This window comes from Cervus elaphus, chromosome 7, assembly GCF_910594005.1.
Source record: "Cervus elaphus chromosome 7, mCerEla1.1, whole genome shotgun sequence".
Taxonomy (NCBI): domain Eukaryota; kingdom Metazoa; phylum Chordata; class Mammalia; order Artiodactyla; family Cervidae; genus Cervus; species Cervus elaphus.
Genome location: NC_057821.1, coordinates 12,176,155 through 12,203,464, shown reverse-complemented (window position 1 = coordinate 12,203,464; position 27,310 = coordinate 12,176,155). Strand labels below are relative to the sequence as shown.

At 53.2% G+C, this 27,310-nt stretch overlaps 1 protein-coding gene across 3 annotated transcripts; it reads right to left on the bottom strand.

Moving 5' to 3' along the window:
- On the bottom strand, window positions 1-26,229 carry FGD2 (FYVE, RhoGEF and PH domain containing 2). Of its 3 annotated transcripts, none has more exons than XM_043907334.1 (17): window positions 26,088-26,229; window positions 25,625-25,845; window positions 19,920-20,151; window positions 17,446-17,526; window positions 16,620-16,768; window positions 14,716-14,872; window positions 14,378-14,516; window positions 13,793-13,851; window positions 13,398-13,544; window positions 12,338-12,430; window positions 6,795-6,874; window positions 6,679-6,709; window positions 5,962-6,054; window positions 5,131-5,262; window positions 2,217-2,363; window positions 903-1,049; window positions 1-558 (listed from the first exon to the last, which is right to left on the bottom strand). In XM_043907334.1, the coding sequence occupies exons 2-17, from the start codon at window positions 25,690-25,692 to the stop codon at window positions 343-345; spliced, it is 1,971 nt and encodes a 656-aa protein (XP_043763269.1). In that variant the 5' UTR covers window positions 25,693-25,845; window positions 26,088-26,229; the 3' UTR covers window positions 1-342. The 3 variants fall into 3 exon arrangements, with proteins under 3 accessions (XP_043763269.1, XP_043763271.1, XP_043763272.1); XM_043907336.1 differs by lacking the exon at window positions 26,088-26,229 and adding an exon at window positions 25,964-26,032; XM_043907337.1 differs by lacking the exon at window positions 5,131-5,262.
- Window positions 26,230-27,310: the final 1,081 nt, after the last annotated feature.

Here is a 27,310-nt window from a genome sequence, read left to right as displayed (position 1 = left end):
TTTTTTGAATTTTTAACTTATTTTTATCTTTATTTTTCTGTCCGTTCATGCGTAGCCCAGGCTGAGAATCACCTTGGTGACCAACAGTCATGGGTAACCTGGGACTTTCCTAGTTTTAGAACTGAAAGTCCCACGGCCCTGGTTAAGCTGGGATATGCTTCTTCACCCCATCCCCAGAGGAACGGACCCGTGTTTTCGGAATCTCAAATCGGGACACACGGGCTGAAGACAGAAGACTGCAGATTGATTCTTTGAAAGCTCAGCTGGGGGTGGCGGGTCAGCCGCAACCTCAGCCCGCAGGCAGGAGTGGGGCTCTGCGGAGGAGAGGGGCTGGCACGTGGCTCAGTCAGACAGGTCCTTGTCACTGGACTTCCCGGGGCTCCAGCCGCTGGCTGCCCGCTCCATAGCCTTCACCCAGCGGCCCTTCAGCTCCTCGCTTTCGGCTTTGAAGGTGTAGAGCTGGCCTGACTGCTGCAGTTGGAAGACCCGGGCGTCCGCCTGGGGCCCAGCGGTCACCTGGTAGCCCAGCAGGGGGATGGAGGTGTGGGCCCGCACGTCCTGGGGGTGGAGACGAGGGAGGGAGGGGGAGCTGTGGCCGCTGCCCCAGACAGCCCTTTGGAGGGTTCCAGCCACACGCCCGCCTCTTGCTCCCCCAAACACCCACGCAGTGGGGTGGGCTGGCAGGAGGGGCCTCAAAGAAGACTGGTCGTCCCCCTGAGCCAAAACCATCATGGCTTGGAGTCTGGGCCCAGCTCTGAAAGCTGCTGACCCTGTGTCTCGAGGGAACCAGGGCCTCATGGAGCCTCAGTTTCCTCATCTGACGTATGGGGCTAACAGGACTCACCCCCACCCCCCTGCCGACAGACACACGTGCCGCAAGGAGGGGCAGGGAGTGGTGTTACCTGAGGGGCAGCATAGACGTAGAGCACGAGGGGGTCGTCCCGGGGGATGGCACACCAGCCCCGGGACCCGCTCTTGCCCCACTTGTCCCCCAGGAGCTGCAGAAAGCTGCATATGAGGCTCTGCTCAGACCCCGCCACGGCTCCTTTCTGAAACCAGACAGAGGGACCATCAGGGAACACGGCTTCCACTACCCGATGTCGGCCATCAGAAAGCACTCTTTCTAAACCTTAATGGCAACCCCACCAAAGGAGATGCTATTTGTCCCTGAGGCTCCGAGAGGCCCCATCATGGACTTGTAGTCACACGTCTGGCCAGTGGCAGAGCTGCAGGCAAACCCCAGCCAACCTGAGCTTGGGGCAGGGGCTGGAGGGCGTATCCCCTGCAAGTCACCCCCAGGAAGCAGAACAGGAGCCTGGCAAGGGGCAGAGAGCATTCCTCCTTTCCAGGAGCAAGCTATGTGGACCAGCGGTCAGGGAAGGTGTGGGCAGGGTCTGGGCCTAAAAGAATGGGGGAGGGTCAGAAAGCAGGCAGATGTGGTGGAAAGGATCACTTGAACCTGGGAGCTGAATTCAGGTGGAATAGGCTGGAGTCTTCTCCCACCTCTCAAGGACAATGGGATGTCAACCTGGCTTTAATGAGGTGGGGCGGTGCAGAGGGCGGTGGTGGTGACCAGTGGCTGGGCTGGGGACCACTGTATGTGCAGCACGAAGCTGGATACAGCTAGTGCCCCAGAGGTGGGAGCAGCCTGGGGAGCCCCACAGGCAGCAGACACTACCCATGGCATAGATCAGAGACCTGGCTCCTAAGTCGCCAAGGGACCTTGGGTGAGTCACTTCTCTGGGCCTGGATCTCCCTGGGATAGAACCAGCCGGTCCTTGAAGTCCCTTCCAACTAGAATGGGGTCTCCAGTCCGCCTCTTCCCTGCAGTAGGACCCTGAGCCTCAGTCTCCCCATCTGTAAAATGGGATCAGTGGCACCAGCTCTCTTCACCTCCTGGGACTGCTGGGGCATGGGGATGAGAACAGAAGTGCTCCAGGGGGGCTGTGGGCTCACTGGATGGGGAGGCAGGGGAGGGGCAGGGAGCCCGGGTGACAGCCTGGAGCCAGAAGTTGCTTCCATTTGGTGACAGGCCCGGCTCTGCTTTATTTGGCGGGGGTAGGGGATGTTAGCAGGCAGGGGGTGGGGGTGGGTGTCCCTGGGCAGAGAGAAGGAGGGGGTGTGATCAAGGCCGGCTAGTTTTTCGGCGCCAAGGATAGCGCTAGCTCTGGGGAGGCCCTGCACACGTTTGCTGAGCGGAGGCAGCCGACCCTCACCTCCAGGATGCCCCGTCTCTTGTCCTCCTTTTCCTCAGGGAGCACGTTTCCCGTGAGGAAGGTGTAGCAGTCCAAGCAGACTCGGTTGGGCCTGTTGGCATCGTACTTGAGCTCCGCCCGGTAGTCCGAGCACCTGGCACACACCACCTGGGGAGGACAGGCAGGAGGGGCTTAGACGCAGTTTGTGCCTTGGCTCGGGAGCTGGGGACGTGAGAGCCCCAGGGATCAGGGAATGACAGGCTTCAGGAGAGAGATGGAGACAGAGCGGGGCCTCCCCTGTCCTCACAGCCACCTGGCGGGGGTAGGTGGGGTGGCGCTTAGGCTCCAGGGCCCCCAGCTGGGGGGCTTGAGATGTGGGCCCCTCTGAAGGAGCTCAGCCTCTCTCCACATGGTCCCCTTTGTGGGGGCAGCTCCTGATCCCGGGAACTTGACCAGCACTCACCCCTTGCGTCTCATCACTTCTCTGAATACTCTCTCTCTCTTTCCCTTCTGCCATCCCACCTGACTTCCTGTGCCCCCAGCAAGAGACCAGCCTTGGGACTTTTACCCTCACTTTGCAATGAGGGGGCAGTGACTTGGCCAGGGCCACACCGCTTACGGGTAGCAGCCAGCCCTCCTCACGCGGAACGTGCCTTTGCAGTCCTACGGTTGAGTGTTAAGTCATCCAGGTTTTGCAATCCACTCAATCTTAGAGTCAAGCATGTTCTGATACAAAAATGGTGGGCTGGCAGTTTTTGCCAGGAAGACCTGCCATGTGAAGTCTGTGGAAGGGGGCCCGTCCCCCAGCCCACCCACCACTGAGTCGCCCCCAAGAAGGCCACAGCAGATCTGGGGTGACTGCGTGAAAGAGGCATGAGAAAACCTGGGGAGAAACACAGGCATGGCAGGATGCAACTTCCAGGAAGACTGGGGTGTCACAGTGAGTCCAGGAAGTGGGACTGGAAATGGGGGCAAGAGAGTGAGCCTAGGAGGAAGAGTAACTCCTCAGGGAGCCCGCCTGGGTGCCCAGCACAGCACGTGGCCTGGGAGGGACCCGTAGGAGAGGGCCTGGGCTTGCCCCACCCTCACCAGGATTCCCGTCTGGCAGGCGGGGAGGCAGAAACTGGGCACCCAACCACCGAAAGGATGACTCACAGAGTACAAAGTTTGCACGGGCACGAGAAACCCCAGAACCGGGCCAAGGGTGTCTCACAAAGCTCTACACATAGGGCTTCAGCTGCCTTAGGAATATTTAACTTGATTTTTTTTTTAATTGAGATTTAATTTTTTAAAACATTATTAGAAACTTTTTATTTTCTTCTGTCTCCTCTACCAACCTTTTATTTTCAAAAATTTCAAACCTGAAGACAAGCTGAAAGAATAATACAGTGATAACCCCACCACCAGATTCAGGGATTGTGAACATGTATTGCCACGTTTGATGTCTCCCTCTCTCCCTCTCTCTCTCCCTCGCTCTATATTTTTTTCTGAACCGTTGAGGTTACAATCATCATGTGTCTTGTCACTCTTAAATGTGTAGCTTGTAGCTCCTAAGAACAAGGACATTCTCCCTACCCACAACGTTATGATCATACTCAGGAAATTTAATATCAACACAGTCTTATTAACAACATGTGCTTCATAAGCAAATATCCCTCAATGGTCCCAACAATGACTCCTGTATCTGGTTCTGTCTTTTCCCATCCAGGATTCAATGAAGGATCATATATTTCATTCAGTTCTCAGAAGACTTTATTTCTTCCTCATACCTGGAAGGCAGGTACACGGGTGTCCCTATATCGTTCTTTGGGCCTCTCGGTATTTCTTAACTATTGTAAATAGCTTTTAAGAAACGACTTACAAAGTTACAAGTGTGAGCGAACTTGACTCATTTACTGATGTGACTCACCCAGAAGGGAAGTTCATCCCCCAGATCCTGTCTGTTTGGCTCTGGGATGGAACTCACATCTGAACACAGGTGTGTCCCAGTCCTGGAAATTTACTTTTGTCCTCATTGCAGCTTAACACATTCTGGGGACACCTCCCTGACTGGCCCCAACCTGCCCAGCTGTTCTCCTCCTGTTTCCCCCTCCCCCCGAGGTCATTAAAGGGCTCCCCATGTTTGCGGAGTGAATGGAGAAGGTTGTAATGTCAACAGAGAACAGCTCAAGTGCAGCAGGTGCTTAAAAAGCAAAGCAAGATCTGCCTCTGATAACGGCCTGAGCCGAAGAGAAGACGGAGGAGTGGCCTGGTTTCTTCCTCTATCAGCTGGCGGCTGCTCCTCTGAATGGTGCTGCCCCGACTGAGGAAGGGGAAGGGAAGGAGGACCAGGAGAGGGAAGGGGTGAACCTTCCTTTGCTGAGGTCTCACTACTGCCCAGGTGTTCTTGATTCCCATTCTACAGGTGAGGAAACTGAGGCCTGAACATGGCAGGCAGAGTTAGCTCCTGAATGAGTAGGTGCTGGAGCGAGTGCTGAGGATCCACCCAAGAAGAGGAGGGGACAGTTAGCTGAGGTCGGTCAAGAAGAGTGGATGGGGTGGGGGGGTTGTGTAACAGGCCTGGGGCTGATGAGGAGGTGGGTTCAAGGCCTGCAAGGGGCTGACGAGTCTGACACTGGAGACTGTTCCCTGGTCCTGGGCCCTGGGGTCTTGGGAAACAGTGGTAAGGAAGCAGGTGAATGAATGGGGTCGGCTCTGGGGAATGTCTTGAATTGGTGGCTTTAACCTGCCTGAGCCTCAGGTCGCAACTGCAGAAAGGGGATTAGGGGTCGGGGGAGACCTGCTTCACACATGGACACCGTGAGGTCCGAATGAGGTAATGCACACGTCTGGCCAGGTTAGCGCCCAGTGCTTCTGCACCGGCCGAAGTGGGCAGAGTGGGCAGGGACGGGAGGGCAGGGCCCGGGCTGGCAGATGGGGGCCAGGGGGTACTCACGTAGCCACAGGCCCGGCAGTGGTGGCGGCGGCGTGTCAGGGCGTTAAAGGGCTCCTGGCAGCGCATGCACATGGTCACCATCTTGTCCCGCACCCACTGGGGCGCCCGGAGGCCCAGCTCCACGGACTGCAGCTGTGGGGCAGCGGGGTGGGCACTTCAGGACCCCCTGCCCACTCCCCGTGGCCCTGGGCCCTCTGCCCACCGACTTGCGGCAGAGCATCTGCAGTCTGTGCCTCCCAGCGGCTCCCCCATGAAGGGGAACAAACGGATGAAGACCACACTTGGGGGAAGTCAATCTCTCCACGTCCTGAGTTACAAGTGAGGAAACTGAGGCCAGAGAGGTCAAGGGACCCAGTAAAGACACCCATCAGGCCACTTTCAGAGCTCAGAGCTGAAATAGTCAGAGACACTCTCCGTAACTGCCACCCCACCTGCCTTCCACTTTCTCTTGGTCTAGCGTTTTTCAGGCACTTTCAAAACCCCAACCTGCAAGCGTGCGCGCACGCGCGCACACACACACACCCCACCCCCCACAGCCAGAGTTATACTTATAGACCTGAAATCCTTCCTGGGAGCAGCTGCACAAAAAGGCTCCCATAGGACTTTCTTGCTAATGAGGGAGTCTTTGGCACTGAGTTTCTATGAGTAGGGTGATGCTGGGGTGTGGGGCTTCCCCTGATCCCTCCGAATCATTTGTGATGGGTGACATGTCCCCGCCCTCCAAGCTGCCTAGGTAGAGCCAAGAGAGGGAATCAGTCCTGTGTGAGGCTGGCGTCTCCAAGTGGGGTGGCCGGGGGCGGGGTGGGGTAGAAATACAGAGCCTGCATTTACCTCTTGCTCCTGGGGGTCTCCCTCAGGGCTCTGGACTGCAGCCTTGAAGGTTTCATTCCGCTTCTCGATTTGGTCAATGGCAGCTTGGCAGGCCTGGTGCAGGGTAGGGGGTGCAGGGCAAAAGGAGGTGGTTGAGGGGGAGGCAGAAGGGCCTTGCTCATCTGTGAATCCATCCACACATTCAACAAGCACTGCTAAAAGCCTGTTGGGTGCTGGGCACAATATTCCAAGCATACAGTGTCTGATTAAAGGGAGGAGAAACTATTTGGTCACCTGATGCAAAGAGCCAACTCTGGAAAAGACCCTGATGCTGGGAAAGATTGAAGACAGAAGGAGAAGGGGACGGCAGAGGATGAGATGGTTGGATGGCCTCACTGACCCGTTGGACATGAGTTTGAGTAAACTCCGGGAGATGGTGAGGGACAGGGAGGCCTGGCATGCTGCAGTCCATGGGGTCGCAAAGAGTCGGACACGACTGAGCAGCTGAACATACAACAGATGTGAAAACTGAGGCTCAGAGATGATAAACGACTTGTCCCAGGCCATTCAGCGGCAAGATTTGAACCTGTCTGACACCTCCAACTACTACAGAGCTGAGGAAGAGCAGGTGGGTACGTGTGTGCTCCCACGCCCACACACACACACACACACACACTCAGCACCCCTCCCTCCCCGCCAGTCACAACCCTAGGGGCCCTGGAGCTTTTGTTCTGATACCTGCAACCAGGAGATCATTTCCTCCTGAGACCTGCTCAGAAAGAGAACACAGGTGTTGAGGGGAGCGGCCCCTCCCAGGTTTCCCGTCTCTCCCCGCCCCCGGGCCCCCTGCCTACCGGGCTCGAAGCTCCAGGGTTCGCTGCTTCCCGGACACCAGGAAGGAGTGGGGGAACTCTGCGTCAGCCAGCTCCCGCACCTGCTCGGAATCCGAGGGAGAGGCTCAGACTCCCGCCCGCGCCCCCAGGCACTGTGGTGGGGAGGGAGGAGAATCGTGCCCCAGGGACAATTCAAACAGAGAGACAAGGATGGGGAGCTTGTTCAGTGGCTCCCCGTTCCGTCCAGCCCAGCAAAGGTGCCCCGAGCTGGCCTCGATCTACAGAGGAGATGGGACCTGAGGCTCCTGGAACTTCAGCAGATAAGCCTGTCCGGGGGAGGCAGGGGTGACAGCTCCTGACAAAGGGGTCACCAAGATGGAAACTGGCTCACATGCTGGGTTTGGGAACGCGGCTTTTCCAAGAGCAGACGTAGGGCCTAGGATGAGACCCTCTGCTCCATATCGTGAACGAAGAACTTGATCAACCAGCTCGACAGATCTGACAGATCCCCACCTCCTGTCTTCAACCATCCTCATCCCAGAACTCCGCAGGTTCCGAGGCCGCTGTGAAGGCTGCCGGTCACAGAGTGCTTCGCTGAGCACCCACACGTGTTCTCATTTAATGGGCACAACCGCTGAACCCACTGATCAGTTCTAACACTTAACGGCCACCACGTGTCCCTGAGGGCACTGCCTGTCACCGGCTACAGTCCTCGGGCCCAGCCCAACCTATGGTCATCTACCAGTTTCCAGGAAACATGGGGGACCGTGGGACTCACTGAATGATACCACTAGGGTGTGGTCAGCAAAATCCAGACTGAGAGCAACTCTGCCAGAGAAACGATCTGATTTCCAATTAATAAATCAGAGAAAAGTAGGAGAGGGAAGTATGATAGATAAAAGGGCATGTAAGAAGCATATCACAAATGATTCACACAGATCAGCTGTGAGAAGGCAATTACGAGACAGCCAAGGAAAACCAAGGGATCTTACTGTTGTTAAATAAGTATCACTAACTTGTTAGATGTAATCATGGTACTGTTGGCATCTTTTAGGGCAAAAAAAAGAAGAGTTCTTGGGCCTTCACTGATGGTACAGTCTGAGTTTCCACCGCAGGGGGCAAGGGTTTGATCCTTGGCTGGGGAACTAATATCCCACATGCAGCATGGAATGGCCAAAAAATAAAATAAAATAACTCGTTAAAAAAAGAGTTACTGTCTCTTACAGAGACATACTGAAGTATTCATAGGTGAAATGATTATGTGTCTGAGATTTGCTCTTAAATAATCCATTGGAAAAGAGGACCAGAAGGGGGGTTGCGGAAGAAACCAGTCTTGAGTTGACAATCATCATAACCAGGTGATGAGTAAATGAGGTACCATTTTCCCCCCTTAAAAGTGTCCATAATAAACAGTGAAAGAAAATCTTCACAGCAGTCTTGAGAGGCAGACATTATCAGCCTCATTTGGGAGAGGAGGAAATGGAAATCAGAGAGAGCAAGAGACCCGCTTGAGGTCACACAGCATCTAAAGAGCAGAATGAAGATTCAAACTCAGGGGTTTGGTCCTCACGGCTAAGGTAGAAGCATATCTCTTTCTACCCTACCCCAGAGCCCAGTAAGCACAGGTGTCTCCCAGGCCGTGTGAAGATAGGGTCATGAAAGGAAGTGAAGACGCAGACCTGGAGCCCAAGGGCCTAGCATGGAGGAAAGTGAACCCATCTGACACTTGGCCCCTCTGCCAGCTCCCTGCTGCAAGGTGAGCAGGCCTTGGCACCCTTTCAGGGGGCCCACCACACCGCAAGAGCATGACTTGCTCACATGAGGCCTGGTCTACCCATTGGGCCCACAGAACCTGTCTGTTCCCTCAAAAGGAGCTGGATGTGATTTGCTCTTGATACCCTTGACAATGCGGAGGCTCAAAGGGTCTATATCAGGAATCTGGCAAGACTCCATGCCTGACTGGGGGAGAGAGAGGGGAGAGGGACAAGAAGGGAGAAATCTAAGGGTTGGAGGCCAGAGCTAGGAAGAAACATGATGCTTTTCATAGAAAAGGGGAACTGGGGAGATCCCTGACCTGAGGGACCACCTCTGCAGGGATGCAGGATTCAGGTTTCTGGAGGACAGTTCCCTGAGCTGGGCTGTGCCCAGGCTCAACCACCAGACTTGGCTGTCAGGTCCCTGCCAGCCCATGCAGCGCCTTTGTGCTAATTAGAAAAAGACACCCCTTGCTCAAAACACTTTACTGACATCTGTTGTCAAACTGGTGAAATAGTCAAGAGCCTGGTTTGCTGAACCAGAGACTTGACTGCCATCTGCCGGACAATGAGAACAGTCCATATACAACCTGTGCTGTCTGCTGTGGCCGCAGAGTGCTCACCTCCGCTGGGGGGTGCTTGTGCAGCGCACAACCTGCACAGTTGTCCATGGAGACGCAGTTGTCTTGGGTCCACGAGTACCCAAGGGCCCATACCCCTTCCTTCTTCCCAGGCTGGCCCTGTGCAGAATGGCGCAAAGATAGGACCCAGGGAGACTGGGAGGAGAAGGGGACGACAGAGGATGAGATGGTTGGATGGCATCACCGACTCGATGGACATGAGTCTGAGTAAACTCCAGGAGTTGGTGATGGACAGGGAGGCCTGGTGTGCTGGGGTCCATGGGGTCGCAAAGAGTTGGACACACGACTGAGCAACTGAACTGAGCTGAGACCCTGGGGGGTGGGAATCAGCTGCTGAGATCTAGGGCTCCCTGATACTCAGGAAGAAGGGGGCCAGGGGGGTATGGGCCAGTGGGAGCCATCACGGTGGTCAAAGACCAGACCTGCCTCCAAACCTCAGACTCAGAAAATGATTCCTGTACAAACGCGGCTGGGTGGACAGCTCTGCACCCGCCAGCCCCGAGCCACCCAGGAGGGGGCGCCGTGTGACCGCCGGAGCACCAGACACGCCCTGCAGTGATTGTGTTCGCCCAGACTAGCAGACGCCAGGAACCCCATGCACACATCCTGAGCTCAGACACTCCAGGGAACATATTTATGGATTTCCTCTTTATGACTCTGTTTTGGTCTCTATATTTCTTGGCTTTTCTGTCAACCTTTGCCTCTTTCTATGCCTGGGTCTCTGCCAGTCCTAAGACAGGGCTGCCAGTCTCCAATTTCTCTGTCTGTAACTCTCCATAACCTGCCTTTCTCAGGCTCACCCACCGCGGCTCCCAGATGTTCAAGCTCATGCCTGCTCTGGCCTCTGGGACATTCTGGCCATTGCAGTAAGAGAAGCTGGATAAGACAGAGTAGGGGGCTGCATTCCCAAAAGACCTCAGTCTGCTGAGGCATGGGGGATGGGCTGGGAACCCCCAGAAGCTGCCCATGTCCTGCCATCACCCTCAGGCTACACCCCACCCCAAATGCCAGGCAAGCTGAGTCAGGAGCAGGGGCAAGGCCCTCCTGCAGGGGCTCTCAGAGCTCAGGAGGTCTCCAGGGGCAGAAGTGTCCTGCTTTCAGCTCCCTCCTGGGGAAAATCCTGGGAGATGTCGTGTGGGGGTAAAGAGGGGGAAGGGGAGATGGAAAGGTACTGAGATGGGCCAGATCTGACCTCTATTTCTTCCAGCCCCGGCCACCCGGACTTAGGAGGCATCAGAGAGGGGGTGGCCAAGAGGGTTTTCTTCCCATTTCCTCTACTATGCCTGCAATTCCACCCTATGCTTTATCCCTCTGGGTTGAAGCCTTAATAGGAGACAGTATGGTATGCTGGTTAGATACAGAGGCTCGGACTGTGTTATACCTGGGCTTGATCATGCAAACGAGGATTTGCTGTGTGACCCCCAAACAAGTTACTTAACCTTTCTGAAAGTGAAAGTCGCTCAGTCGTGTCCAACTCTTTGCGACCCTATGGACTATACAGTCCATGGGATTCTCCAGGCCAGAATACTGGAGTGGGTAAGCCTTTACCACTGAGCCAGCTCTTTACCAGTTCAGCCACAAACAAGCCCAAGAATACTAGAGTGGGTAGCCTATCCCTGCTCCAGCAGAACTTCCTGACCCAGGTATCGAACCAGGGTCTCCTGCCTTGCAGGCAGATTGTTTACCAACTGAGCTATCAGGGAAGCCCTAACCTTTCTGCGCCTTGTGTTGTTTTTTTTTTTTAAATCAAGTTTTTAGGTTCACAGCAAAACTGAGAGGAAGGTACAGAGATTTCCCATATACCCCCTGTGCCCATACATGCACAACCTCCTCCATTAATAACACTTCCCCACCAGAATGGTACATTTGTTAGAATCAATGAACCTATCATTATTACCCAAGGTTCATAGTTTATATCAGGCTTCACTCTTGGTGTTGTGCATTCTGTGGGTTTGGATAAATGTATAATATCTGATATCTACCATTACATAGACAGAGAAGTCCACGGGGTCGCAAAGAGCCAGACGGGACTTAGCAACTAAACAACAACAACCATTATAGCACCTACAAAGTAGTTTCACTGCCTTTAAAATCCTCTGTGTTCATCCCTCCCTTCCCCTAACCCCTAATAACCACTGATCCTCTCACTGTCTCCATCCAGAGACAGAATGCCTTTTCCAGGATGTCATACCATTGGAATCATACAGTAGATGTACACCGTATGTATCCATGTAGCCTTTTTAGATTGGCTTCTTTCACTTAGTAACATGAATTTAAGTTTCCTCCATGTCTTTTCATGGCTTTATAGCTCACTCCTTCTTATCACTGAATAATATTTCACTGTCTGGATGTATCACTTTCCTTATTTTTGAAAATGGGATTAACTATAGATACCCTCAGACTGTACACAGTTATTTATTGCAGTCTCATTTGCAGACATTGACAGCTGAGAACAATCTAGACGTCCATCAGTAGTGGACTGGTTTAGCAAATTATGGTGCATCCACACACTAGGACCCTATGCATCTATGTAAAAGGATGAGGAAGCTCCAAACGAACTGACTTCTAACCATCTCCAGAATAAGTAGCTAGTTTAAAAAGTCCAGCACAGAATAGTGTATGTGAAAGACAGTCTCACTGTTTACATGAAACACAAGGAAGGATGCCATAATGAATAGACTACCTCTGGAAGGCCTCACAAGGAGCAAAGGCTGCCTCTAGGAAAGGGAACTCGGGGATGGAGTGCAATACACATTGAATATATTTTTTATATAGTTTGATTTTGGAATGTGTATTATTTACATTTTTAGGTAATAAAATTATTTTTTTAAGATTTTTTAAAAACTAAAGAAATGCAGGGGATAATAATAGCCCCTACATCCCAGGGCTGTTATGAGGGTCCAATGGGATGATGCAGGGCCTAACCCACGGGGACCACTCAGTCAGCAGGCACCATTATGGGCTGCTGTCCCTGCTCATTCGCGGACATCTCTGGATGTGGACACTTCCAAGTCGGCCACTGAGCTGTGGAGACCCTTCCTACTCAAAGCTGCAGTACTGGCGTCTGCCAGGAGCTGCTCAGAAATGCAGAATCTCTGACCACACCGCCGGTTGGCGGCTCCTGCTGCTCCCCACCCGCGGCCCGCCCCTAGGGGTGAAGCCCTCTCACCTTCATGCCGGCCACATCGATGCGGGTCCTGACCTGGAAGTGGGCGCCCACCTGGATGACCCTGGGTACACAGTACAGCAGCATGTTGTTGAACTGCGGGAGACACGAGCGGGCGTGTGTGCACAGCGGCGGGGCGGCAAGCACAGGCGGGCGGGCTTCATTTCACCACGTGGGCTGAGCCCCCCGGGCCTCCCTCCCCTCTCGCCATGCGCTGGGCCGGCTCACAGGACAACACGAGTGTGATGAGGGAGGGGCGCTCTAGCCCCACTCCACCTGGGGTGCTCACCGAGGGGCTGCCCGACCTGTGGACTTCAGGGGACCACGGCGGACTTTGGAGACCTACGAGGCCTTTCTCACGGGGGTCAATGGTGGCAGAGGCTTATGAGAGATTGTAGCTCCCTCCCCCAAACCTCCAGGTGGGACCAGTTTCCAGATCTCCAGGAGACCCCTTGGCTTCCTCACTGCAAACTGGGGCAGTTCTTCCTAGCAGCTAACCTAATGCCTTCCTGACGTGCATGCTCTCAGGCTTCCCTGGTGGCACAGTGGTAAAGAATCTGCCTGCCAACACAGGAGATGCGAGTTCAATCACCGGGTCAGGAAGATCCCCTGGAGAAGGACATGGCAACCCAGTCCAGTATTCATGCCTGGAAGATCCCATGGACAGAGGAGCCTGGTGGGCTACACAGTCCACGGGGTCACGAAACAGTTGGACACGACTTAATGACTCAACAGCAACGACAGCCTGCCCGCTCTAGAGCCCAGATTGATACCACAGGTTTGTGGAGCTAAACAGACTGGGTTCAGCTTCTGGCTCTGTGGCTTCCTAGGACATGCCTGGGAACCCCCTCAGCTGGAAATCCCTGAGACTTGGAGGCAGCATGTGATTTGTCCCAAGTCACCAGGGTGCCAAAGCCATAAAGACAGGGAAGCAGGCTTGTCCCTGCTCCCCTGCAGTGCCGGCCAGGAAGGTGCCAGGCAGGCAGGGCCTGGGGCAGAGGGCCCATGCCTATGGACGCCCCTCCCCAGTGTGGAGTGAGCCAGCCCCCCAGCATCCCCCTACCAAGAAAAGGTATCGCTCCATGGGGCCGTTGCGGCGGAAGGAGATCTTGAGGACGGGGCCCTCGCGGAGCAGGGTGTTGGAGGGGTCGACTATGTCGTCCTCCAGGCCCAGGCGCTGGTACACTTCCCACAGTTCCTGCAGCCGCTCCTGGGGGCGGGAGGGCCACCCTCAGCCAAGGTCACGCAAGACCCTGCCTGCTCCTAGAAGGCTGGCCTCGCGTGGGCGGAGATGGGCAGTGGGGAGGAGGGCGGCAGGGGGCTGGGTGTCATGGGCAGGGTCAGAGGAGAGGCAGACACAGCGATCTGGCTGGGCTAGCAGGGGCTGAGAGCTGCAGGAGGAGGTGATAGGGCCCCGGGGATGCCCACAGCTCCTTCTCAGAGGATTGGGGCGCTCACCATTTCAGTGATGGCTGCGTTGGAGTGCTGAGCAGCGGAGAAGATCATGTCAAGGGCTTCTGAAAAGGGGGCAGGGTTGGAGTTACCCCCTGAAAGTATGGGGCTGGTGGTTGAGGCAGGAGGCCCCTGAGGCTCAACCCAGTGGCCTCACAGCCTGCCCTGAGCACCCCAGGGGCAGCCCTTCCCCTGTAGCCTGGCGCATCCAGTGTCTGGATGATGGGGGCCGATTCCCACCCAGGGTGAAGAGACTAGAGGCCCCTGAAAGACAGGGCCGAGGTGGCTGGCCTCTGTGATTTTCACTGCCTGCCGTATCCAGGAGTGAGGGCACGGTTTCAAATCCTAGCTCTGCTTCTTTTTGGCTGTGTGACTTTGAGCAAGTCACTTAACCTCTCTGGGCCTCAGTGTCTGTAGGAAAAAAAAATAACTAATGCTATAGACAATGTCTATGAAGTACAACAGTCAACGTTGATGGTTGACGGTCATCAAAACCGTCTTTAGCAGGTACTCCATAAATTAGGGGAGTGGCTCCAGCCTTCCCAGAGCCCCTCCGCCCCCCCCCCCCCGATTCACTGGGGGTGTCCTCACTCTGGGCATCAGCCAGGTCTGGGGCCTGGTCTGGCAGCTTCTGGACATACTCCTTGAGCAGCAGCTCGTAGCGTGGGATTCTCTGCACAGGTTCCAGCATGTGATGCTGCAGGGTCAGGCTAGCTGAGGCCTCGCTGCTCTTGGGGAGGGAAGGGGGGAGAAGAGGGGGCGTCAAAGGGGGAAGGGGCGGGTCAGGCTGCCCCTGAGGATCGGGGGAGCGGGCAGGGCTGTGGAAGCCACTGAGCTGGCAAAGTGCCCCAAATCGCTTGGGGAACTGGAGCCACCGCAGGCTGGGGGCGGCTGTGCAGGGCTCTGCCCCGCGCCCACCCCAGCCTCACCTGGATGCGGGTGATAACCTCCTGGAAGGGTGGGGATTTGTCTGTCCAGGTGGCCAGCAGCTCGATGGCTCGCTCGAAGTTCTTGACATACTCACTGTACATCTTCAGGAAGGGTGCCAGCTTCTGGATCACATCACCGATGCGGGGGGTGGCGGCCCTGCCGGAGGGGCACCAGGTACTGCCCTCGGTCTGGGGACCTCTTCTCTTGACTCCACACAGGGTCAGGAGAGGTGAGGCTCCCCTCAGCCCCCCCGCAACGCAGCCTTTCTGCGGCACTCCTGGGCGCAGGTATGGCGTGGGGTGGGCACACCTGGGCACAGGTGTGGTTCACTCTTCCTTAGACTGTGGGCCCCCAGAGGGCAGATGCTGACCTCTCCTATGGATGGAATTCCCCTAAAGGCCCAGCACAGGCTCAGGCCCACAACAGGTGTTCAATAACCACCTGATGCTTGTTCTCATAACAATAACAAGGGCCACATGCCCAGCACTGCCCGAGACATGCTGCATGCCTCATCTCATTTAATTCTTACGACCCTGCACGGGGCAGGAAGGACAGACAGTCAGTGGCCCACCTTAGAGAGGAGGAAATCCAGGCTAAGAGAGGTAAGAAAAGGTCATTCAACCCTGGAATTGTTACAGTAGAGCATCAGTGATCTGGACCTGGCCTGCCCGAGTCTGATTTCCAACCGCACCACTTACTCTAGCTATGTGTTCTTGGGCCAATCACCTAGCCTCAACTATACCTCAGCTTTCCCATCTGGAAAAACTGGGCATGATGGTAGGCAACCTTACAGGGTTGTCTTTTTGGGAAAAAATTATTGAAAAAAATCTTGATCAATCATAAAGTAAAAAGAATATAATAATGAACCCTTATAGATCCATCAGGTTCCCTGGTGACTCAGATGGTAAAGAATCTGCCTGCAGTTTGAGAGACCTGGGTTCGATCCCTGGGTCGGGAAGATCCCCTAGAGAAGAGGATGGCTACCCACTCCAGTATTCTTGCCTGGAGAATTCCAAGGACAGAAGAGTCTGGTGGATGATAGTCCACGGGGTTGCAAAGAGTCAGACACGACTGAGCATCTAATGCTAACTATAGATACATCACAGGATTTAACAATTACTAAGATTCTGAAGCTGAAACTCCAATACTTTGACTACCTGATGCGAAGGACTGACTCATTTGAAAAGACCCTGATGCTGGGAAAGATTGAAGGTGGGAGGAGAAGGGGACGACAGAGGATGAGATGGTTGCATGGCATCACTGACTCAATGGACATGAGTTTGAGTAAACTCCAGAAGTTGGTGATGGACAGGGAGGCCTGGTGTGCTGCAGTCCATGGGGTCGCAAAGCATTGGAATGACTGAATGACTGAGCTGAACTGAACTGAAAGATTCTTTTTTGCCAAGAAATTTTAAAGGACATGCCAGACATCATGGCATTTCTTTGGCAAGATACTAATTTCACCACTAAATACTTTCGTGGGTATCTCTGAAAGCATAGAGGGTTTCTGGCCTAACCACAAGGCCATGAGCACACAGTGAGCTAATGTGAAGACTAAGCAAGTTAATAGGTGTGAAACCCAATGCAAGGCAAGTAGGAAATCATCAGTTAGTGCTGGTGGCTTCCACTGCCTCCTAAGTCACTCAGCCTAGTGAGGACCTGATCCATCCCCTTCTCCAGAACACACACACACACACACACACACACACACACACACACACACACATGCACACAACTCATTCAAGCCCTTCACTGTGCAGACAGAGCAAGCCCAGAGGAGTAGAGTCATGGCCACATAGCAAGGGCAGGGACCTATCAGGCCAAACCCAGTGTCCTGGAGGCTGCACCCCGACTTGGCCAGGGCTATAGTCAGGGGGCCCCAGGGGCTCCTGCTGGACCTTACCAGTCATCCAGCCGCCGCTGCAGCTCTGGGAGGAAGAACTGCGAGTGGAACTGGTAGATGGAGGAGATGTTGGAGAAGATGAGCCTGACCACATCCTCAGGGAAGGCCTTGCTGCCGCGGGCCTCCTTCAGCAGCTCCTGGAAGAAGACCTGTAGCCACCACTGGGTCACTGAGCCTGTGGCAGAGAAGGAGCCCCCCACCCCTGACACCAGCTTGGGGGTGACGAGCACAGTCCTGGGGACTTCGGGGTCCCTCCCCACCCAGCTTCCAGAGCACTTCCACCTCCTTAACCTCCCATCATCCTCAAAAAACCCTGGGAAGAGAGACAAGGATTATTCTGGTTACTTTACAGATGGGCAAACTAAATGACTTGGCCAGAAGCTGGTAGCTGATGAATGCCAGGAATGGGCCCTTCTTGTGTCTGTCAAGGCCTTGGACTTCACCAGGCTCGAGATCCCACTTCAGTGATTTAACCTTCTTGCCTGAGAGCTCCTGAAGACAGTGTGAAGGGCTAAGAATGGTGAGGATGCTGGGAGCTGGGGTGATAGATGAGGATGCTGTGTGGGGCCTGGAAGGACCTGCTGGCATGGTCTCTGCTCCTGTGAGGCCAGCCTAGGTACCAAGGGTGGAATCAGGAGCAGTGCTAATGAGCTGTATCCTGGTTTCTGCCCGAACTTCAGTCATCAGTTAAAGGACTAAGGCTTCCTAGAATCAGACCTGAGGTCCTAACTCTCAGCTCTTATGAGGTGGGCCAGAAGGGAGAGCAGGGGTAGGGTGCGGACACCCAGGTGCCAAGGAGTGGGAGGGGGGTGTCCTGGCCACTGACCTGGTCCAGCAGGTAGAGGCGTGCCACGTAGGCCTGCTCAGTCTCCAGTAGCTCCTGGACAATCTTCTTCTCCTCAGGCTCCTGCAGGGAAGGGGGGAGGAGGAGAAGGAGAGCTTTGGTCTCCTCTGATGGGAGCAGTATCCAAAGATACCCCAGTGAGCATGGCTCCCAAGACTCATCCCATGCTGCAGGTGCATCTGGGTTGGTGCTGGGATTGAGAGAATGGGACAGAGTGAGGCTGTGCCTAAGCTTTAAGAGGCCTGGAAGCGTCCACCTGTGCTCTCTTGGGAGCCATGAACTACCATATCTAGAGGCCTAGCTGCCCTGAGGGAGAGGCCACAGGGAGAGGAGAGGCCCTGGGACCTCATGCACAGGAAGCCAGGGGCCCAGCCATGTCAGCATCCCAGAGGAGCAAGCTTTCCAGCTGTCCCTGCCCAGGCACTAGGCTTGGGAGATGAGCTATCATGGGCATTCCTGCCTCAGCCAAGATCTGACTTCAGACATGTGGGAGCCCTTGTTATGGACTAAATTGTGTCCCCAAGTTAATATGTTGAAGCCCTAACCTCCCGTGTGAATATATTTAGTAATTAAGTTAACTGATGCAGAGGGTGGGGCCCTAACCCATCAGGACTGGTGCCCCTATAAGAAGAGGAAGGGACACCAAGAAAGCATGTGTAGGAGAAAAGGTCATGTGAGGACACAGTGAGATGGCCATCTACAAGCCAGGAAGGCAGCCTTGCCAGAAATCAACCCTGCCAGCACCTTGACCTTGGATGTCCAGTCTTCAGAGCTGCGGGAAAATGTATTTCTGTTGTTTAAGTCCCCTGTGCATGCTAAGTTGCTCAGTCATGTCCGACTCTTTGTGACCCCCTGGACTGTAGCCCACCAGGCTCCTCTGTCCATGGGATTCTCCAGGCAAGAGTATTGGAGAAGGGTTGCCATTTCCTTCTCCAGGGGATCTTCCTGACCTTAGGGATCGAACTCACATCTCTTACGTCTCCTGCATTGGCAGGTGGGTTCTTTACCACCAGCACCACCTGGGAAGCTCTTTAAGTCACCTATGTGCTATGCTTAGTTGCTAAGTCATGTCCGACTCTGTGACCGCATGGACTATAGCCTGCCAGGCTCCTCTGTCTATGGGAATTCTCCAGGCAAGAATACTAGAGTGGGTTGCCATGCCCTACTCTGGGGATCTTCCCAACCCAGGGATTGAACCCAGGTCTCCCTCATTGCAGGTGCATTCTTTACCATTTCAGCCACCAAGGAACCCAAGAATACTGGAGTGGGTAGCCTATCCCTTCTTCAGGGGATCTTCCCAACCCAGGAATCAAACCAGGGTCTCTTGCATTACAGGTGGATTCTTTACCAACTGAGCTACCAGGGAAGCCCTCAAGTCGCCTAGGCTGTTCTATTTTGTTACGGCAGCCCGCGCTAAGTGAAACCAATCCCAAGTGAGACCAACAGAAGACCTATCCAATAACATTCCAATCAACCCACAAAACTGTCAGAAACAGCAAGCTGTCTGGCCACTACATTTTGGTGTAGTTTGTTACATAGCAAATGATAACCAGTATACATAGTATGTACCCCTGTGATCACATCTCCATTTTCTCAATGAGGAAACAAGTATAGCAGGGTTGCAGAGACTTGCCCAAGGTCACACAGTGAGCCGAAGGGCTGGGACGTGAACCCTGGTGGTCTGGCTCCAGGGTGCAGAGCGTGCTGCAGCCGAACACTTCAACCCCATAGACAAGAAAACTGAAGCCCAGAAAAGGGAGGTGAGCTACCCAGAACCAGCCTCAGGGTGGGAATCAGTGCTGACCTCTATTTTTAGTTGGCAGTGTTGCCTCCTTCAGTGGGTAACCTGAGGCCACACCTAAGAGGGGACCAGGCCCCGAGTTGAGTGGTCTTGGACAAGTTCCTTAAGCTGTCTGAATTTCAATCTCCATGCCTTAAAGACTCCTACAGGACTTCCCAGGCGGTTAAGAATCCGCCTGCCAATGCAGGGGATATAGGTTCAATCCCTGATCCGGGAAGATTCCACATGCCTGGAGCGACTAAGCTTATGCACCACAACTACTGAAGTCCATGTGCCTGGAGCCTGAGCTCCACAACAGAGTGCTAATTTCTCCGCAACTAGAGAAAGCCTGTGCATGGCAGCAAAAGCCCAGCACAGCCAAAAGTAAATAAATGCATAATAAAAATAAATATATAAATAATTAAAAATTTTAAAAGACTCCCTCAGTGAGGGGTATGAGAAATAATGTCAGCAGCAGGTTGCCCAGTAGGCACTTAATCAAAGGCCATTAAGTGTGTGGGGGGGGGCGGTGTGAATCTAGCTTTCAGCTGATCTCTGGACACAGAAGACCCCACCCACCCAGGGGAAGACTTGGCTCCGGCTGGGAGAGAATGCGTGGGGAGGAGATCAGAGGATGGCCCCCCAGCACCCCACTTCTTCCCCAGCCCCCCGGCACCTGTGTCCCTGAGCCGGGGCAGGTCCCGGGCTGGTAAGACTTCCTCCAGGCCCCGCTGGACAGCTTGTTCTTTAGGGAGCTCAGGTACCTCCTGCTGACCGTCCTGGACCCAGACTCCAGGGCCTCCTCCACGGTGGGCTTCTCCCAGGGCCCTGTGGGTGTAGGAGACCTGCACGCAGGCTGCTGATGCCCGGCCTCCAGGCCGTGGACTCTGGGCACTGCTCCTGTCGTCCTGAGGAGAAGAGAACAGTCAAGAGTAGGGAGAAGAGCTGCACCTCTCTGGTGGGGGTTTGGGTGCAATTAAGGCAAATGCGAAGAGCCAACTCATTGGAAGAGACCCTGATGCTGGGGAAGATTGAGGGCAGGAGGAGAAAGGGGCGACAGACGGTGAGATGGTTGCATAGCATCACCGTCTCAATGGACAGGAGTTTGACCAAACTCTGGGCGATAGTGAAGGACAGGAAAGCTTGTCGTGCTGCGCTCTACGGAGTCGCAGAGTCGGAAATGACTTAGTGGCTGAAAAACAACAATGCAAATCAGAGATGTTCACTGGCCTCTGAGTGTCTGGCACACAGAAGGAATTGACAGAGACGTCTACTTCTCTCCTGAACACATTTCTTGGAGGGAACTCCAGTCTTCAAAATGAGTCAGTGAAGACTGTGTCTTGTTTTCCGGGGAACTATACACTTCCCTGTTTAAAATGCAGTGAGGGGGAGGGGGGGGTGTAAAAAAAAAATGCAGTGAGGAACCCTTCCTTCTGCACATAGAGGATTTTTTGTAACCTTTTATTTTGTATTGGCGTATAGCCGATGAACAATGTTGTGATAATTTCAGGTAGACAGCAAAGGGACTCAGCCATACATAGACATGTATCCATTCTCCCCCAAACTTCCCTCCCATCCAGGCTGCCACGTAACATTGAGCAGAGTTCCTTGTGCTATGCAGTAGGTCTTTGTTGGTTATCTATTTTAAATATAGCGGTGTGTACATTTTGATCCCAAACTCCCTAACTCTCTCTTCCCCCCGCCCTTCCCCCCTGGCAATGATAAATTCATTCTCTGTGAATCTGTTTCTGTTTTGTAGATAAGTTCATTTGTATCAATTCTTTTCAGATTTTGCATAAGGGGTGTCATACAACATATCTCCTTCTCTGTCTGACTTACTTCACTTAGTTGCACATAGAAGATTTTATGTACCCTCCCAGATCACCCTGGGCCTCACCCCAGGTTTTAGTCTCTCTATAGCAGGAAATCCCCTAAAACCCTAGTAACTGATATATTGAGGGAAGAGTAGGAGCCAGGGAACACTCTAAAGGGAGGGTAGAGCTGATAAAGCTGGGACTTTTCAGTGGGATCCTAAAAGACGATGCTATGAAAGCGCTGCACTCAATATGTCAGCAAATTTGGAAAACTCAGCAGTGGCCACAGGACTGGAAAAGGTCAGTTTTCATTCCAATCCCAAAGAAAAGCAATGCCAAAGAATGCTCAAACTACTGCACAATTGCACTCATCTCACACGCTAGCAAAGTAATGCTCAAAATTCTCCAAGTCAGGCTTTAACAATATGCGAACCATGAACTTCCAGATGTTCAAGCTGGTTTTAGAAAAGGCAGAAGAACCAGAGATCAAATTGCCAACATTCACTGGATCATCGAAAAAGCAAGAGAGTTCCAGAAAAACATCTATTTCTGCTTTATTGACTATGCCAAAGCCTTTGACTGTGTGGATCACAATAAACTGTTGAAAAATTGTGAAAGAGATGGGCATACCAGACCACCTGACCTGCCTCTTGAGAAATCTATATGCAGGTCAGGAAGCAACAGTTAGAACTGGACATGGAACAACAGACTGCTTCCAAAGAGGAAAAAGAGTACATCAAGGCTGTATATTGTCACCATCCTTATTTAACTTATGTGCAGAGTACATCATGAGAAAAGCTGGCCTGGATGAAGCACAAGCTGGAATCAAGATTGCTGGAAGAAATATCAATAACATCAGATATGCAGATGACACAACGCTTATAGCAGAAAATGAAGAAGAACTAAAGAGCCTCTTGATGAAAGTGAAAGAGGAGAGTGAAAAGGTTGTCTTAAAGCTTAACATTCAGAAAACAAAGTTCATGGCATCCGGTCCCATCACTTCACGGAAAATAGATTGAGAAACAGTGGAAACAATGGCAGACTTTATTTTTTGGGGCTCCAAAATCACTGCAGATGGTGGTTGCAGCCATGAAATAAAAAGACGCTTACTCCTTAGAAGAAAAGTTATGACCAATCTAGACAGCATATTAAAAAGCAGAGACATTAAAAAAAAAAAAAAGCAGAGACATTACTTTGCCAACAAAGGTCCATCTAGTCAAGGCTATGGTTTTTCCAGTGGTCATGTAGGGATATGAGCGTTGGATTATAAAGAAAGCTGAGCGCCAAAGAATTGATGCTTTTGAACTGTGGTGTTGGAGAAGACTCTTGAGAGTCCCTTGAACTTCAAGGAGAACAACCAGTTCATCCTAAAGGAAATCAGTCCTGAATGTTCATTGGAAGGACTGATGTTGAAGCTGAAACTCCAATACTTTGGCCACCTGATGTGAAGAACTGACTCATCTGAAGACTCTGATGCTGGGAAAGATTGAAGGCAAGAGGAGAAGGGGGCAACAGAGGATCAGATGGTTGGATGGCATCACCGACTTAATGGACATGAGTTTGAGTAAACTCCAGAAGCTGGTGATGGACAGGGAGGCCTGGTGTGCTGCAGTCCATGGGGTCGCAAAGAGTTGGACACGACTGAGCAACTGAACTGAACTTTCAGTGGGAACTATGCCCTCCACACCTCTCAGTTTAGTTCAGTTCAGTCACTCAGTCATGTCCGACTCTTTGTGACCCCATGGACTACAGCACGCCAGGCCTCCCTGTCCATCACCAACTCCCAGAGCTTGCTCAAACTCGTGTCCATCGAGTCGGTGATGAAAAGCCGGTCTAGGGTCAGTTTCCTTCTCCCTCCAGGTACAAGCTTTCATAGTGTAGCTTTCTGATCCTACCTACTGGATCTGCAGACCAGTTAAATTCTTCAGATAACAGAGGCCAGCAGCAAGGGATATATCCAATGACATACATTGTACCCCATTCCCTTTGGTGTGGAAAGGCTTGTGGTGACAGTACAGGGTGGGTGGGCACCCTTATAAGAAAGGCAGACAGGGAAACAGAGGACTAGACAGGTATAAAATCTTCCAAGCTCTGTGACAAAGTTTTTCATTACCCCCATTCTGCAACTAGAGAAAGAGAGGATCTTGCAGCAGGAGGGGGCAGAGGTGGGATTCAGACCAGGCTGGCTGGCTCCTGAGCCTGAGCCCTAAACTGCCCTTCCCCATGTGAGTCAGGGAGAAATAGGTGCAGAGAGTCAATGTGACTTGCCCCACATCACACACTGGCTGGTGGCAGAGAGAAGATTGTGACCCAGTCCCCTGTGGTTCCTCACTGGCTCTTGCACCCCAACAGCCAGTTCCTCAGCCCCTGGGCCTGCAGCTTAAAGAGTTAGCTGAATCTCAGGCTTTCTGTTCTATGTTTGGTTTCAGCTTCTGCATTTCTCCCCCAGCGCCCCAGACCACTTTCTGTTTCCTCTTCACTCCCTCAGTTTCAGATCAGTTAGGGCACTGAAAGACCTCACAAGAAAGCCCAGGCCAAGGCAGCTGGCCTCAGCCCCTCTCGTGAGAGTGAGGGGTGACTCTCACCCTGCTGACAAGACCTCCTCTGATCCCACTGTGGTCAAGGGCTGCCTCCTCCTGCAAGGGATGTTTCCGAGGCAGAGCACATGTGCTGAGGGTCTCCACTGGGCATGCCTGGTGTGTTGAGTGGGGTTGGTGTGATCTCTGCACACCCCAGGGGATGGTGGTCCTCGAAGGTGGCACCTAGAGCTGTCCTTGGTGCTGAACAGAACGTGCTGGCTGAGGCCTCTGGGAGAGGCGGGCTCAGGTCACCTGCTGCGGAAGCCTAACGGCCCTTCTAGGTCTGCATGATGCTGCCTCCACCATGAAACCCACACAGGAGGCTTTGTCTGCTCTTAGTGCCCTCGGCAGAGTGTCTAGGCCCCTCTCAGGGTATCTGTTGGTCATGACCTGGCATCATGGTCATTCCATGAGCTTAGCATCAAAGACAGAAGTCTTCTGGGCAGGGATCATTCTCTAGGCTCCTGCGTCTGCTACAGGTCCCATGCGATGCTGTGCTGTGCCATCCACACCCCTCAGGACGGAGGCACTCTTCCCCTAGCTGCTAGGGGCATGGTGGCTGAGAGGTTGCTGACTGGGTCCCTCCCTCGGAACTGCCCTCTCTGCAAGAGAGCAGCCTCATATAAGGTCAAGTCCACATCCAATGACTAGTCCATGTGTGGGTGCAAAGACCTAGCCCTTTGCCTTGACTGCAACAGCCAGGGGGGCCTCCAACTCCAGAACTCTCTGGAACAGGCTACGTCCTCTGGCAAGTGCATGGCAGTTCAACTTTTACCTGTGCCCAGTGCTGCCTCCCTTGACCCCAAATCCTCCCCAGTAAACCTCCTGAAGCAAATCTCTTATCCCAGAGTCTATTTCCAGAGAACCCCACCTACAACAGTCACAACCTCTAACACAATCCCGGGCTTAAGAAATGCCTGCAGAGTGGATTAATGTCACACACAGACACACGCTGGAGAAGGCAATGGCAGCCCACTCCAGTACTCTTGCCTGGAAAATTCTATGGACGGAGGAGCCTGGTGGGTTGCAGTCCATGGGGTCGCTAAGAGTCGGACACGACTGAGCGACTTCACTTTCACTTTTCACTTTCATGCACTGGAGAAGGAAATGGCAACCCACTCCAGTGTTCTTGCCTGGAGAATCCCAGGGACGGGGGAGCCTGGTGGGCTGCTGTCTATGGGGGTGCACAGAGTCGGACACGACTGAAGCAACTTAGCAGCAGCAGCAGCAGGCACACGCAATGACTTCCAGCCTGTTCCTTTCAGAAGGAAGCCCCTGCTTTGCCCCTTGCCCATTAACTTAAAACACTTAAACTGCCCCCCCACCACCTCTCTGTGCCTCCCCTTTCTCACCTATAATATAGGAACAGAGATGGAACCTACCCCCAATAGGCTGATAGATGATTAAATGAAATAAGTAGCAAACACACTCAGATCACTGCGCCATAGATAGGCTGACCACAAAATCTGCTTTGCCTGCAATGGTCTCAACCTCTCCTATGGTCCCCTCCCTCCTACCAAAAAGATGTAATGGCGTCCTCTTTCAGTTTCAGTTGTGTCCTGGTTTGAATGATAAATGGTACGGTTATCCTCCTCCTCATAGGGAGTAAGCTCTTGATAAGTATTAGCTACTATTTCTGCTGGAGGGATAGTAGGTGGAGTTCTGCAGCCCAAACAGGGCATCCGGTCCACCCACATTCACACATCTAATTACACACGTCTGGACTCTCTCCAACACACCAACACACACACACTCATCCCTGCCCAAACCTGGTGCCCCAGACACTCTTCCAGACCCTGAGAAGCCTGTGATGCGGGCACTGTCCAGACAGGAGATGGGGTCCAGGACAAGGACACTGCTCACTGTCAGGGTTCAAGGCGGCCCCAAGCCTGCTCCTCAGCCAGGAGACTGGGAGGACCTGGGTTTCCCAAGGGCCCAAGGGATGCCAGACAGCCCTGATGACCCTCCCCACCTCTACTAGCCCATACCTGCTCTTCTCAAACACAGTCACCAGACTGGATACAGATGTCAGAGTTTCCTCACTCGCCCCCTCCATCCTGCAGACCTCCAGGGCAGCCCTCAGCTCCCCCTGAAGCAGGGCGGGAGGTCGCCAGCCAGCACACTCAGTCACCCCCACCTGGGGTCACAGGTGGGCTCCAGCATCCTTGGAGTCCCGTCTCTCCCGAGGGCTCAGCAGACTTGCTCCCTGCTTCAGAGAAAAGAAAGAGGAAGTGGTCCCAGAGCCACAGCCCTGAAGGGGAAAGGCCAGGGCTCCCGCAGAGGGAGGAGCCTGCTTGGGCCCCTTCCTTCCCACCACGGATGCTGACCTTTGACTCCTGGAGACCCCTGGTTCCAGAAGCCACTCCAAGGGGGCAACGAGGGGCTAGAGGTGGCTTCCGGAACAGGGCTCCTGGCCTGAGACGCTCACCACTCTGGCCAGCCACACTTTACCTCTCACAAGGTTCCCGGGGGATTTTATTTGGTCCTTTCTCTACAACTTCTCTGCGTCTGACCCTGTTCACTGCTGTAAGAAAACAGCTTCTTTAAGTAAAAACAATCACAAGCCTATTAGGGGCTGGCAGAGAGAAGTAATGTGCTGTTCCCTCCTCCTGCCTCCCTGGGCTTCTCTTATTTTAATAACTGCTGTCTCCACTTTCTTGCCCCAGGGGAAGGAAACTTCCTCCCCGAAACTCTGATGTTAATAATAACAAACACACACTCTTTCTTAGTGCCGTACAAGTATTTTCTCATTTAACACCACAGCAATCTTATGAGGTGGGCCCTATTATGACCTCCATTTTACAGAAGAAAAAACTGAGGCTCAGAGAGGTTAAGTAACTTGCCCAAAGTCACCCAGTAAGAAACACACAAAAAACGAAGTCAGATTTCTAAAGCAGAGGTCAGTGTCCTACAATTTCAGCAGATTCGGTTGGGAGCCTGGATGACCAATTTTTGCTGCTCCATCCTCGGGCTTCCCTGCTCCCAGCCCACTGGGTTGTCTCTGCCTCCCTCCTTTACGACTTGGTCTCCCAGCCCTTTCAGAACAATGATCTCTGCTTCTCTTCCCCTTATTCAAGTCTCACAGTCCCTTCAGGGTTCTCCCACTGGATTCTGGTCTCACTTGCCCTGAGCCAGGGCCCTCCACTGAGACTGGTCTTTGTCCTGGAGGGTAGGGACTGAGCCTCAGTCATTCTGGTACCCGAAGTGCCTGGCAGTTTCATGCTCCAGCGCCTGTGAAACGCTGGGGCCCCCCATGCCCAAGAGCTTCCCTCCCTCAGAGTTTCGCCTGAGCAATTTCTTCTAGCAGATGCCTTCTCCTCTCATGCCTAAACCTCACTGACTCTCCTCACTTTCTGTTATGGAGAATTTGGAACATATGCAAAAGGAGACAGAATAATATAACACACCCCCATGAACTCATAACTCGGACCTAGCAACCGTCAACTCATGGTCAGCCTTGTTCCATCTTCAGCCACATTCACCCTGCCCCTTTCCAGACCAGGTTGAAGTCAATCAGGTGATTTCACCCACAAATATTTTGGTGTGCTCCTATGATAAAAAGTAAGGAAATATATATACTCATACACAATATATACACTGTGAATATTACACTATACATGCACACGCACTTACATATATTTTATGCATGTTATGCACACATATCCCTGGAGAGG